The following is a 13209-nucleotide window of genomic DNA, read 5'->3' as shown; positions in this document are numbered from 1 at the left end:
TTTTTCTTTCATCCTTTTCTTTCAATTGCTCTCGCATTCGTTGTGTGTTGTGGATTTATTGAATTGCATATAAAAAATGCATTTCTTTTATTTCTGTGCGATCAACCGACTGTGCGCTGCCATTGCTCGTTTATTCTACGCTTCCTTAGATTACTAGCAATGGCAGTTTATTGAAAGTTGTCCATACCAGTTAGCGCACAGTGGGCGGAGAATGGGCATTATTGGAGCACATTTTTATTTAAATATGAGTAAATTAATTTAAATAAGGTAATTAAAAAATAAATTAATGAAAACGAAGTAAGATAAATTAAATTAAATTAAATTAAAATTAAATAAATTAAAATAAATTAATTTAAAATAAATTAAATTAAATTAAAATAAATTAAATAAATTAAAATAAATTAAAAACCTACTTAATCTAAATTAAAAAAAAAATCTTAACTTCGGTTCCACCTCTAGTAAGCTACATATAAAACAAAAATTTCCTTAAGCGAAATACTCTCATGTGAACGCATACATTTTACCACTTTTTAGGAAAATTTTTTTTATGCGACAAGAAAATTCAATCATTTTAATATTTTAATATATTTTTATTTGTATTTTGAAATGTACAAAAAAATTTTTTTTTTCGCTTTTTACATTTTTAATATATATTTTTTTTTAAATCAAAGTAGTCCCCAACAAAAAATCAACCAACATCATTGTGATAGCGGCTGTTCATGCTGACTGAAATAAAAAAATCGAACGGATGATTATTCAGTAGTTCTGCAGCTATCGTCCTTACTAAATATAATCAACTTCATTAAATATAAATGTCGGACTTCAAAAAAAGTCACGAAAATCTTATTTTTTTTTTGTTAAAAATCGTCTAAAAAATATCAAAATATTTTCGAAAATAAACAATTCTGATAGGGACGATAACTATAAATGAGTAGGAGCACATATGTAAATTAAAGCAATCGGTTGAATACTTTTTTTTAGGGCCATGACAGTTTCAGAAAACGGTGATTCGAGAAAAATGCAGACTTGTCATGGCGCCTGGTAGGCAGTCGCTTACGACACGTCGGCGACTATGAGCTGTAACTTATCAAATACTGAATTTTTCACTGTTTTCAATAGGTTTTACTGTCTAAATATAAAAAAAAATCGATTTTTCGAAGTGATTACATGAGAATACACCCTTAGAGAACTTAATTTAGGCCGCTCAGTTTGTATGGCAGCTATAGCCTATAGTGATCCAAACCGAACAATTTCTTCGGAGATTGCACCGATACTTTTGATAATAAATATCTTCTCAAAAGAAATAGTTTTCCATACAAGCACTTAGTTCTGATCGTTCAGTTTGTATGGCAGCTATATGCTATAGTAATCCGATCAAAACAATTTCTTCAGAGATTACGCTGCTATCTTTGATAATTCCTGCCAACTTTCGTGGAGATACCTCTTCAATTGATTCCGATCGTTCAGTTTGAATTGCAGCTATATGCTATAGTGGTCCACTATCAACGGTTCCGACAAATGCGCAGCTTCTTGGCGACTCAAAAACTGAGGCCCTAGTTTGCGTATATATAGACAGACGGACATTTCTGAAACTACGTAGCCTGCTATAAAAATTACTTCTAATAAGTTAACCAAAATAATATTTGGTATATAACTATTCTCGTACCTGCCAGACTGTCAAGCATGAATCAAGAAAATTTTGGATACCATGTGCTAGGGTCAACCGCATATATATTCCAGTGCGGGCGTTCTGCATGTAACGGAGTAAAAGGTAATCAAAAGAGTCTGGGCTATAAGGCAGGAGATGTACAACTTCCCAGTCGCTGATTTCCAAATAGTTTTTAACTGCTCTTACAGCATTAGGCCGAGTGTTATCATGATGGAAAATTATTACCTCATATCTGTTCGCAAATTCCGTTCATTTTTCGGCAATCGCTCGCTTCAATATGATGAATTGGTATCGCTAGCGTTTCTCATTAATGGTTTTACCCAGTTTTTTTGGGTTTCTACAGCAGCCCTTGCTGATCGCGCCAAATACAGAGCATTGCCTTGGCGTCTAAGGCACTCAGCATTGTCTTTGATTTGGTTGGTTGGCGAGGATTCACATATGATTTTTTGCATTTAGGGTTAAGTCGCTTGCAAGATCCATATGATTTTTTGCATTTAGGGTTAAGTCTCTTGCAAGATCCATTATTCATCACCATTACAGCAACATTACAGACATGCAAAATCGGTTTTCAATGTGTCTTTGCTTAAATTCATATGGCACCCGAACGCTAGATGGCCTTTTTAAAGAAACGTTTTGAAATAGTCTTGTTTGTCTCCAAAAGACTCTGCAAAGTCTTTTTCTGTTAAGAAACAATCTGAAACGACTAAAACTTCCAGTTTCTTATCCTCAAACTTTTTGGGTCGCTTTGGACGTTCTTCGACAAAATCGGCCAAAATCACAAATTTTAAGTCGTGTAAATACTTTTTTGGTAGGTTCGCTCAGCTAGAGCATCTTCACCCTAAACTTCCACCAAAAAAGATGGCATTCAGCGAAAGTTTTCTTCATACTAAAGTAAAGAATAAGAACTGCTCAGAAAAACACTTTTGAAAAACCAGAGTTCAATAACTTGAGTGAAAAGAATTATTATTTTTTGCGCTTCGAGTGAATGACATACTACTATATACTGGAAAAGATGCAAAAGGACAGTGTATTTTCAACATAATGTCGAAATATTGGAAAAATTATATATTTATACCCTGATATACCCTGTTCAGTTCAGTTTGTCACGAAGTTTTTTAACACCCAGAAAGAAGGATCGGAGACCCTATAAAGTATATACATATATAAATGTTCAGTATGTCGAGCTGAGTCGATTTAGCCATGTCCTTCTGACTGTCTGCCCGTCTCTATATATACGAACTGGTCCCTCAGTTTTTAAGATACCGTTTTGAAAATTTGCAAACTTCATTTTCTCTTCAAGAAGCTGCTCATTTGTCAGAACTGCCGATATCGGATCACTATAACATATAGCTGCCATGTAAACTGAAGGATCGGAATCAAGTTCTTGTATGGAAAGCTTTCACATTTGACGTGGTATCTTCACGAAATTTGGTATAGAGTATTTTCTAAGGCAACAATGTAATCTCCGAAGAAATTGTTCAGACCGGTTAACTATAGCTTATAGCTGCCATACAAGCCGAACGATCGGAATCCAGTGCTTGCTTGAGAAACTTCCTCATTTAACGATATATCTTCACGAAATTTGGTATGAGTTATTTCTTATAGAAATAATGTAATATGGGAAGAAATTGTTTAGATCGGCTCACTATAGCATATAGCTGCCATACAAGCCGAACGATCGGAATCAAGGGCTTGTACGGAAAACTTTTGCATTTGATGTGGTATCTTCACAAATTTCAATGGGTTACTGCTTAAGGTAATAATATAATATTCGAAAAAATTGTTCAGACCGGATTACTATAACGTATAGCTTACATAAAAACTGAACGCATAGTTACTAAAAGAAATGCACCTGTGAAGCGTATATTAGCTTCGGTGCAGCCGAAGTTAACGTTTTTCCTTGTTTTTTTTTTTAATTTAAAGACAGAAATACATAATATGGTCCATTCTCTAGAAATTTAATTAATTCATTTATGCAAGTTATACGAGTTTACAATAACTGGCTATGTTAAAATGTTGTAGTAGTTAAATCAAACTTTCTGGTTTTCTTTACTGAAGTCGAGAACTAGGTATCATTTTCGTGCCTGTCATAGGACCATGCTTTAATTACAGTTCATAATTGTGAAAAAACCAGAAATTGAATCATAATACTATTACGTAAACCTATCTTCTCCTGGTTGGCATAGTTTTTGCTCCTTTTATCAGCTGCCGCCCATGTAAGCGCTTCAAAGAAGAACAGCGGATAGATTCTTTATACCGTTTTTATATGCATAACCGAAGCAAATATCTCATGAACAAACAAACACATCTACATGCTAATGGCTATTGGTGTTTCCGGAGCTGTATTTGTGTTGGTGCACTGACCCGCCTGCAGAACGGCTACGGAGCAGCGCTCATTTGTCATATAAATGAAATTCAAGCGGCTACCGCCGTGGCATGGTGCCAATACAGCGGTACACAACTACACGCGAGCTTATAAATGAATTTGTCTATATATGTATATATATATAATATATATAGGACGCAGAAATCCAATATTTATATATATATAGGTATATTTCGTTCAAAGGAAATGGATTTGCACTCAGAGTTTTACATCTACGCCACCTACACATACATGTACATGCGCGCAGTGAAAGCTCATATATGTGTGTGTGTCAAAGTGCTCACCGGCATAAGCTTTCATACAGACTATAAAAAAAACACTAGCGCTCTTGTTGTTTTTGCATTGAAATCGTTAGCTTTAGTTTTTCCATGTCGAATGCTTGCTTGCTTCACACGTCGCTTCCGTTCAATTTTGTAAAAACGTATTTTATCCTTTACGATATTGTCCACTGATCACCGCCAAGCGCTGGCTCAAGTGCATGAGGCTTACATATGTATGTGTATATATACATGAGTGTATGCTTGCTCATGTGCACAATAACATATTGATTAAAATCGCCTTTTCCTCTTATGCAACATATTCTGTTTCCTGCCGCACGGCCTGCGCCCCCCTCCCCACCCCTTCTCTGCAGTAGCCTCTTGCTGTAAATGATGACCACTTCGATTATTTGACTTCGTTTGATCCTTGCACAAAGGAAATATAATTGGCCATTTCCATTTGAGCCATTTCAGCCAGGGCTTACAACTCTTCACGTTGCTGCTTTTCATCAATTTCGTTGAAAGAAGTGCGCTCGCAAGTAAAGCCGTATTGCCAAACCTTGCCTTGGCTTCATAAACACACACACTCTTAAGCTTGTGCATATCCCTGAGCATTTATCTATTTAAATATTTGTTGTAGCAGCACTCGCTCCCTCACTTCGCCTCCACGCCGCCGCCTTCTGCTAAGCATTCGTTGCAGTTGACTGGAATTTAATTTGAAAATTGCACACTATACACACTCATACTCTTTCTCGCACTCACATACACACTCACACTCACTTTGAACTGATTAAATATTTGATAGCTTACTAAGCAAACTCGTTGTGTCGTGGCCGGAAAAAAATTCAATTTTGATTTCCAACTACGAAATGTGTCCAAAGCTCATTGACGGCCTTCAAATGTACAATTGTTGCTGCTGCTGCTTCGTTTTGTGATCGCCGCCTTATGCGCAATTTCATTTGAGCAAACACACTGTCACATACACAAGCACTACTTGCAAGCGCTTGCCTCGCTTAAACGCCACAAAATATGCAATGGCATTCAGTAATATTTTATTATGCCATTCGCTCATCAATTCAACTGGCTGTTTGCTTGACTGCTTGCCAGCCTACACGAACACACATACATATATCTGTATATATGTACATAAGTGGCTTCAGGCCGTATAGTCTTCTCTCTATAGCTAACTGTCCGCAAACCATGTAAACGACCTTGCGCCGCTGCGCTTTCTAACCCTACGCCTACACAATTCCTTAGCAGCTTCCATCAACCACTCTGCACGCTGCCTTGCCGTCTACCCGCTTCCCCGTCTCACATCATTATTATTCCTCTGGCAACAGCCTTTTCCATGTCAACTCAATGATTTTTCCACTCGCTTTCAAAATGAAATCGTTGTTGTTGCTGGGCGTGTTCTATTTAACCAGTCACCAAATAGCAGCTCACAAGCTCACATCTACAGTAACAGCTTCCCCAAAATAGTAGCGGCGGAAAGAATTGAATTCAAAGCATATAAAGTGAATTGTTTAAAATTCTCTTGTAATTTTGCTTTTCTTTCTATTTCTCTTTTTTGCCTTCAAATATTTTAGTCACTTGTCAGTGCTTTGTTATCTTTGGCCGCTTTATTCGTTTACTTAAGGCTTTTGGAAATGACTTTGCTGCACACTTTGGTGTGTGCGTGTGTGTGTGTGTCGCTTTAACCTTTTAACTCAATAGTCAAGTGCGTCCTTATCTTGTTTACAATGCTCTATAACCTTTACAGCCGCTGACCTTAAGCAAATGCTATTGACTTTTATTGCGATGCAGTCAAACTAAATTGAAGAGGAAGCTGCTCAAACAGTCACACTCATACATACATATATAAATAAATACATGTATATAGTCATATTCGTACGAAAGGACACTTGTTTAAATTCTGTTATGATTTTTTTCACAAAGCTTTTTAAGTATGTATTTTTAGTCAAGCCTTCTCTTTCATTTGTTGTTCAAAGGCCTAAAGCACTCAAAAGCCACAAATTTGAAGCTTTTTGAAGCTGCTTTGTTTTTGTTAGAAGCATAAACAAATGTTATCAAGATATTCTATACGAACTTGGGTACTCAAATATTTAGATATATACAGAAAATATTTTGTTTCTGTTTTAAAGCATACCCTCATAGGGTGTGCTACAAAAACAACTTTTTTTCCACACTCTTAAATATAGTACAATATTTTAAATATAATTTTAAACAAATATTAGAGGATCTTCTTAATATATGACATTAGTTTGTTAAAACTTCAGAAAAGTCAAATAAATTAATATTTACTGTTACAGTAATCAAGCTTTGGACAATCGCTTTAAAAGCTTTTGCTCTCAAGCTTTCACACAAATATACTCTGCACTTTTAGCTGAACACTCAAAGCCCGCTTAAATATATAATATTGTCAAAAATACTTTTAGCACTTTTAGCTGAAAAGTCATTTAATGTATTATTTATAGCGACAGTAACCAATCTCTGGACAACCGTTGAAAGCTTAAGAAACGTCTTTCAGTGACGCAAAACCCAATTAAAAACCATAAGAGAAATATGATCGCAAGCTTTCGCACAAAATATGTACATGAGTTTAAAAAATTAAACAATACTTAACCCATACTTATTTCAAATAAAACAATTTTAAATTCCATCTGAATTAAAAAATCGTAAAAGCTTTTCGTGCTACCAAAAGCACATACGAAGCACAATATTTAAGAATAGTGCTTTTATGAGCTTTCCATTAGATTATTAAAAATTATGAGGCATATTTCAGCAAATATTGAAAGCTGCTTAAGATGTCCCCCTGAAAGCTTTCACACAAAACCTACTCTATTACAAATAAAAACTTTGAAATTTCAGTTGAATTAAAAAATAGTGAAAGCTTCTCATGCTGTCAAAAAAATATTGAATTGATTTTATTATCTTTTCATTAGCTACAAATTGGTATGCAAATTTCAGCAAAATTAAAGAGCATTTTAAGATGTTCCCTACTAAAAGCTCTAACCTGAGCCAGAGACTTCAGGTCGGATCTGAAAAAGCTTTGTAAATACTATATACAATATGAACGTTTCAGAATTTCAAAAAATTCGATGGTAATGAAAGAACTTTATGTTTTACTGTATTATAAAAGATTTTCTGAACCAAAAGCTATGAGTGTATTTTATTACAAAATTTATCCTACATATCTTAAGCAGCCGTTAAAAGCTCATTAAATGAGCACATTTCACTTGAGATTTTGTATACTTCAGCTAAATGATATTAGCTTCACAAAATCTACTTCTTAACATATTATTTACTACAACTATTTTTTTTTCATTCCAGTGCCAAGTAAACCATTGAATTTAACCGTTTTGAATGTAACATCGACCAGCATCACTATGTCATGGTATCCACCAAAAAATCAAAATGGCGCCATCGCTGGCTACCATGTCTTTCACATACACGATAATCAGACTGGTGTGGAAATTATGAAGAACTCACGCAACTCGCAGGACTCGCTCATCATTTTCGAGCTGCCTAACTTAAGTAAGTGACTTTTTAAATTGTGAATATTATTTAATGACTTTTACTTTGAAATGAATATTATTTACCGAATGCAATTTGCATTTTTCATTTCCAAGAAATTTGCAGCCCCCAAAAACTAATAGGCTACATAGTAAACTATTCAGCAAGCGCTGAATATAATTCAGCTTTGCTTCTTAAACATCTTCAAAGTCCGATGAGTAGTATTTACCAACCAAAAATATATGAGAATATAAGTAATACTAATTCAGCAAGCGCTGAATATAATTTAGTTTTGTTTTTAATTTTTAAAAAACTATTTACCCTTCTTTATAACTACAGAAATTCCGAATATTATTATTTAGAAACGAATATCATATAAGAGCATTAAATAACTTTAATTTTCCAATATAACATTCAAGTACCGTGCCAAAGTACTAATTCAGCATGCGCTGCGTATTACTTAGCAGTACTTTTTTACTATAGAAAATTATTATTATTATTTATTAACAAAAATCATGCACGAACATTAAATATACTTTAATTTTCCAATATAACATTCAATTTCCGTGCCAAAATATCAATTCAGCAAGCGCTGAATATAATTCAGCATTACTTTTGGTCAAGTTTCCTACTTAAAATGTAAATAGTTGTATTTTTATGAGTGAATATTATACGCTGAATATCTAACGCAAGCAATCCGCAACCGTATTATAATGTTATGACTCATAAAAGGATAGATCAACGGAAAAATTCTCATTGCGTTTTCGTGCATATAATAAATATATTTACTTTGCTAACGATATACTACAGTTTATGCGGCTTAATCTCCAATATTAAATATAATAGCAGAACTCATATGAATGATGTCACATAGTAAGTGGAGCACTTATTCAGCAGGTAGCTTATGTTAATAACAGATTATCACAGCAATTTCACATTCAGCGTTAATATCGCATATAATAACACATTCAGCATTCTCTTTCTTCATTTCAAAAGCAATTTCGAAAATATTCAGATATATCACCCAAATGGTAATTGAGTTTAAGCGCTTAGACTAACCGACTTCCTACAAATCTCTCAACAACCAACGTTTAAATTTTAAAAAATATTCTTTGTCAAAATTTAACTTTTCACTGACGAGTCACAAAAGCTGTGCGCTAAGGCGGCTCTTAGTCAACTTCGACTGCCTGTAAAAGCACTTTTCCCTAAGCTTTCACTGTTAATTACCAATATTTCACTTCGATTTGCTATTATTTTCGCCCACAATCCACAACTCAAGTAGGCAATTATGTGATGAATTGTTAATGACGCCAGAAATGCCACCAATTTCAAATTGTTAAAAGCGGCACCCCTCAACAGCACCCTGTTCAGCCATCATGCTTTGAAAGTTCGGAACAAAATATGTAAAATAGCAAGCGAAAGCCGCACACTTAATACTTATAACTTTTCGGATATTGTTGATGCTTTGGGTGTTCTACTGTGGTTGTTGTTGCTTTTGCTATTGTTGAAGCCTCTACTATTATACTCGAGAATTGTATTATTATATTGCCATGTCGAAGTGCCTACTTTTAGGCGTGCTAAGTTTTGCAATTATTGCTTGAAGTGACATTGAAGGCGTCACTTTGGCTCTTTAATTGCCGTTTTTTTTTGCTTTTCTGCTGTTATTTCGGGATTTTATTGACGTTGATGTAATTATAACTTGGTATAGAAAAAGTCTACATTAAGTCGATTAGCGTTTGCGCCTAATTGACTCTAAGTCGATCTGGATATTACTATTACACTTGAATGTTAGTGTTGACGTTTATGTAACAAGTGTGAAATAAAATGAAGTGCGATATAAAAGCCCAATGGAGAAACCCTTGGATTTATTTGGAATATTTATGCGCAAAGTTGAGCTTGTATATTTTTCTGACTTAATTACTCCTTGCATTAAATTTCGACCCATAATATACATAGTATGAAGTAATTTGAAATTTCAGTAAAGTTCTTTGCTTTAAGTCTCTTAAATATTTAATTTAATTAGTCAATTAAACTAAATTAAATGTATTTAGGCAATAGCTATTGCAGAGCATCATTAAAATGTGGTTTGTGGGGGGATAATATTATCTGCCAAAAGCTCTATAAAGTTCTATTTCAATAAAGAGGAATGAGAAACTTATTATTAGCAACGGAGATTACAATTCTCAAAACAGCTTAGACTCCTGCTTTTAAAGGAGCCTAAAACTCTCTCAACCATATTCAGCAGCTGGACAAAGAATTCATCTCAACAATTTTTTCGATGACATTAAATCCAGACACTAAACAACCTCAAGAATTTGTGTGTTACGTTTGATAAGTTCACACTTCTTCGTTCCCAATACGACCGCGGTCATTAGCAAATTACAAAGGCGCAACAAGATTCTTAAGTCGCTATAAGCGCCTCGCTTTGCTCAGTATACTTTGGCATGTTGAACTCCTACCTGTGCAGAGTATACCCCGACACACTAAACATTTGTTTCACCTATGACACTAACCATACTTTTGCATGTCCCATTAAGAATGATTTCAATTAATTCTTTTTCATCTGTCTCCTTCGAAACAGCTCGTTTCCAGCATCTACGACTAAGTGATTCGATAACAGTTGATTTTGTTTGCACTGTCCTCCAAACAGGGCTTAGGTACACGCTACACCAACAGCAAGAAAATTCCCTAGTTGTGTTAAAATAGAAATTACTTTTGCACTTCGAACTCTCTAAGAGCGCTGCCCATTTATCACTAACCCTATGAGTATACTTATTCTAGAATATGAGCTCTACTGAACGCAGATGAGATCTGCTTCTTCAGACAGCTCATCCGATTAAACTTACATTATATCATATATAGACCAGGATTCATCAGTTTCTTTCAGTAACAATTCCTTACTATTTTTATATTTTTTTATTATTTTTTACTATTTTTACAAATTTCGTGTATCGTAAAGTTCATCCGATTATCTAAGCGCTCATTGAAGAGTAGACCGGAGGTTATAAATTTGACTTCCGTACGATATTTTGGTGCTCGAAGAAATTCGAGTTAGTACTCTTACAGTACTCTGGACAGTCCGAACAAGCTAATATTTGTTCAAGTTTCGCGATATTCTTCAACTTAAAAAACTCTCTTCAGGCACATGCTTTTCGATGCAGCTCTTTGCCGGACAAAACAGATCATATTGCTCAAGGCTCGGGCGGGTCATCAAACTGTATTCATTAATAGCATTCACAGATGGCAGCGTTAATGCGGATTAACTGCATTAAGATAACTCCGTTGCTAACTCCCATTTAATCCTCAAAATTTTAGTGATTTAGCTGCATTTTCGTTGGAAACATTGTTAATAATGGTCAATTTTAATCTATTGTGAATGAAAAATAAGCAACACAGACAACACTTTCAAATTTTCAATAGTAAAACGATAAGTTTTATGTTATATTATTATGTTATGTTGCAGTTTTAAAAATAACTTGTTGATATGCTTTTTTAATAAAAAATGGTTTAGTAAAAAGTGGTCGGCTAACAAGCGCAATGTTTATCTTCTAACCATTTTCATTGAAAATATTATAAAAATGACAATCAGCTATTTACGAGAGTTTCAAACTCGCGTAGCTGCCGTCTGTTACCTACAAATTTGGATCTGATTAAGTGCGCAGTTAATCTGGATTAACACTGCCGTCTGTCAAGACTATAACGGAAGTTTTGTTACATTTAAATAATAGATTTTCTTGAGCGATAAGATGCTTTAGACTGGCTCTTTGTGGCTTTTATGCAGAATAACTTTTCTAAATAGTTCAGTTGAAGTAATACACCTGATCTGGTGCCAAGGGATATGACTTGGTACTCCGAACTCTATTTTATAAATTTTTCGCTCACGAGCAAGAAGGTGCTTTAGACTAAGTTTTTGTAGAGAACCTATATGGTCTTACAGCTCTAACTGCTGAAACGGTTGAAGAACTATAATTCTGCCGGTACACTCTTTAGACTTTATTAGTGAGTTTACAAGATTTTCATAATGAGGCCTCATGCAATTTTAAATAGAAACCTCGAATATAATTAATGCCACCCAACGAAATGCTACCCCAGCCCCCAAAAGCCGACTACAACTGGCGCAACTTTTCGTCATGCCACCAGCTTCGCACATGGCAACAGCAGCAGCAACAACAAAGCTGGCGTCATTCAACACCAACGGCAGCCGTCAGTCTTCTCAGCCGTTTTAATTTACTTTCATGTGAAAGAAAAATAAAATTAATTTGCAACTGACAAATTTGCATGCACAACAGCATGCGACGCACATCCACGCACACACTCACACGCACACATATACATGAGTGAATATGCAGCTCGTGCTGCGCCCGCTTGTCAAAGCATATTTGCATAAGTGATGTACATATCCGCTGTCTGCCGGCGCGCGGCGCTTGGAGCGCGATGCTAGTAATTAATTTGCCTCGCCAGAAAGCGCAAAAATAAGCAAAGAAAGCGCTTATAAAGAAAAGTCACGCTGTATGCATTGTTACTGGGCGGTTGCGTCTGCATCTATGTGTGTGTGTGTGTGGGTGTGGTGCACGGTGCACCCGCTGCCGAAAAATATGCAATTTCATGCAGCAGCAAGACAGCAGCGCGGCAGCGGAGAAAACGGGAGTTTAAAAAATTGCTAACGAAATTTGCGACAAAGCAAAGATGCTGGAAAGTTCAACAAGGAAACAAAAGCGGTGTGAGTGACAGTGGGGGGGCGCATTGGCAGTAATGGCGGCTGTGAAGGCGCTCAAGTGCAACTATTGTGAAAAGGCAAGCACTTATGTAATTTGCATATGAGGAGTTGGGGGCGTGGTAGTAATGGTATATGTAAATTTGTATATGCTTGTATGTATGTGTTTGTCTACCCTTGTATGTAAATGTATGCTTTTGTATATGTTATATGTATGTGTGTGTATGCTTTTGTATATATGTTTGCATGCGTGTGTTTGCGCCCAGCAAACGCTGATGCAATGTGAAATTAATTACTAACGGCATGCCTTTGCATTCATCAAGACAGCATATATTTGCGCACACACACATACACACGCATGCGGGCACACATTATGCGTGGCAAACAAGCAAACACAAACTTGCCACATGCACTTATGCTGCAATGCAATTTTATAATTTCAACATTGCCAACTTTTTTCGCCTGCAATTTAATAAAATATTACCACTCCGCTTTCATTTTGCCTTGCTTGTGCTGCTTTAGTCTGCTTTTCGGCGCTATCAAAATTAATTACGCCCAGCGCTGTCATGTATGCGCGCGCACAAGCGTCAATGTGTACGCATTATATATGTATGTATGTAAATATGCACATTCGCGTTTGTAATTGAAATTGAAACTATCTTTGCCGCAA

General features: G+C 35.5%; 1 protein-coding gene across 7 annotated transcripts in view; it reads left to right on the top strand.

Annotated features, from left to right (window-relative positions):
* Positions 1-13209, top strand: part of LOC120766559 (tyrosine-protein phosphatase 99A) — a 531852-nt gene that overhangs the window by 469412 nt on the left and 49231 nt on the right. For all 7 annotated transcript variants that reach the window (XM_040092152.1, XM_040092151.1, XM_040092146.1 and 4 more), the window contains one exon: positions 7643-7846. In XM_040092152.1, the coding sequence (XP_039948086.1) occupies positions 7643-7846 (204 nt within the window). The remainder of the gene's footprint in view (positions 1-7642; positions 7847-13209) is intronic.

Source organism: Bactrocera tryoni, chromosome 1 (assembly GCF_016617805.1).
Source record: "Bactrocera tryoni isolate S06 chromosome 1, CSIRO_BtryS06_freeze2, whole genome shotgun sequence".
Lineage (NCBI taxonomy): Eukaryota > Metazoa > Arthropoda > Insecta > Diptera > Tephritidae > Bactrocera > Bactrocera tryoni.
This window is presented reverse-complemented; position numbering and strand designations above follow the sequence as displayed.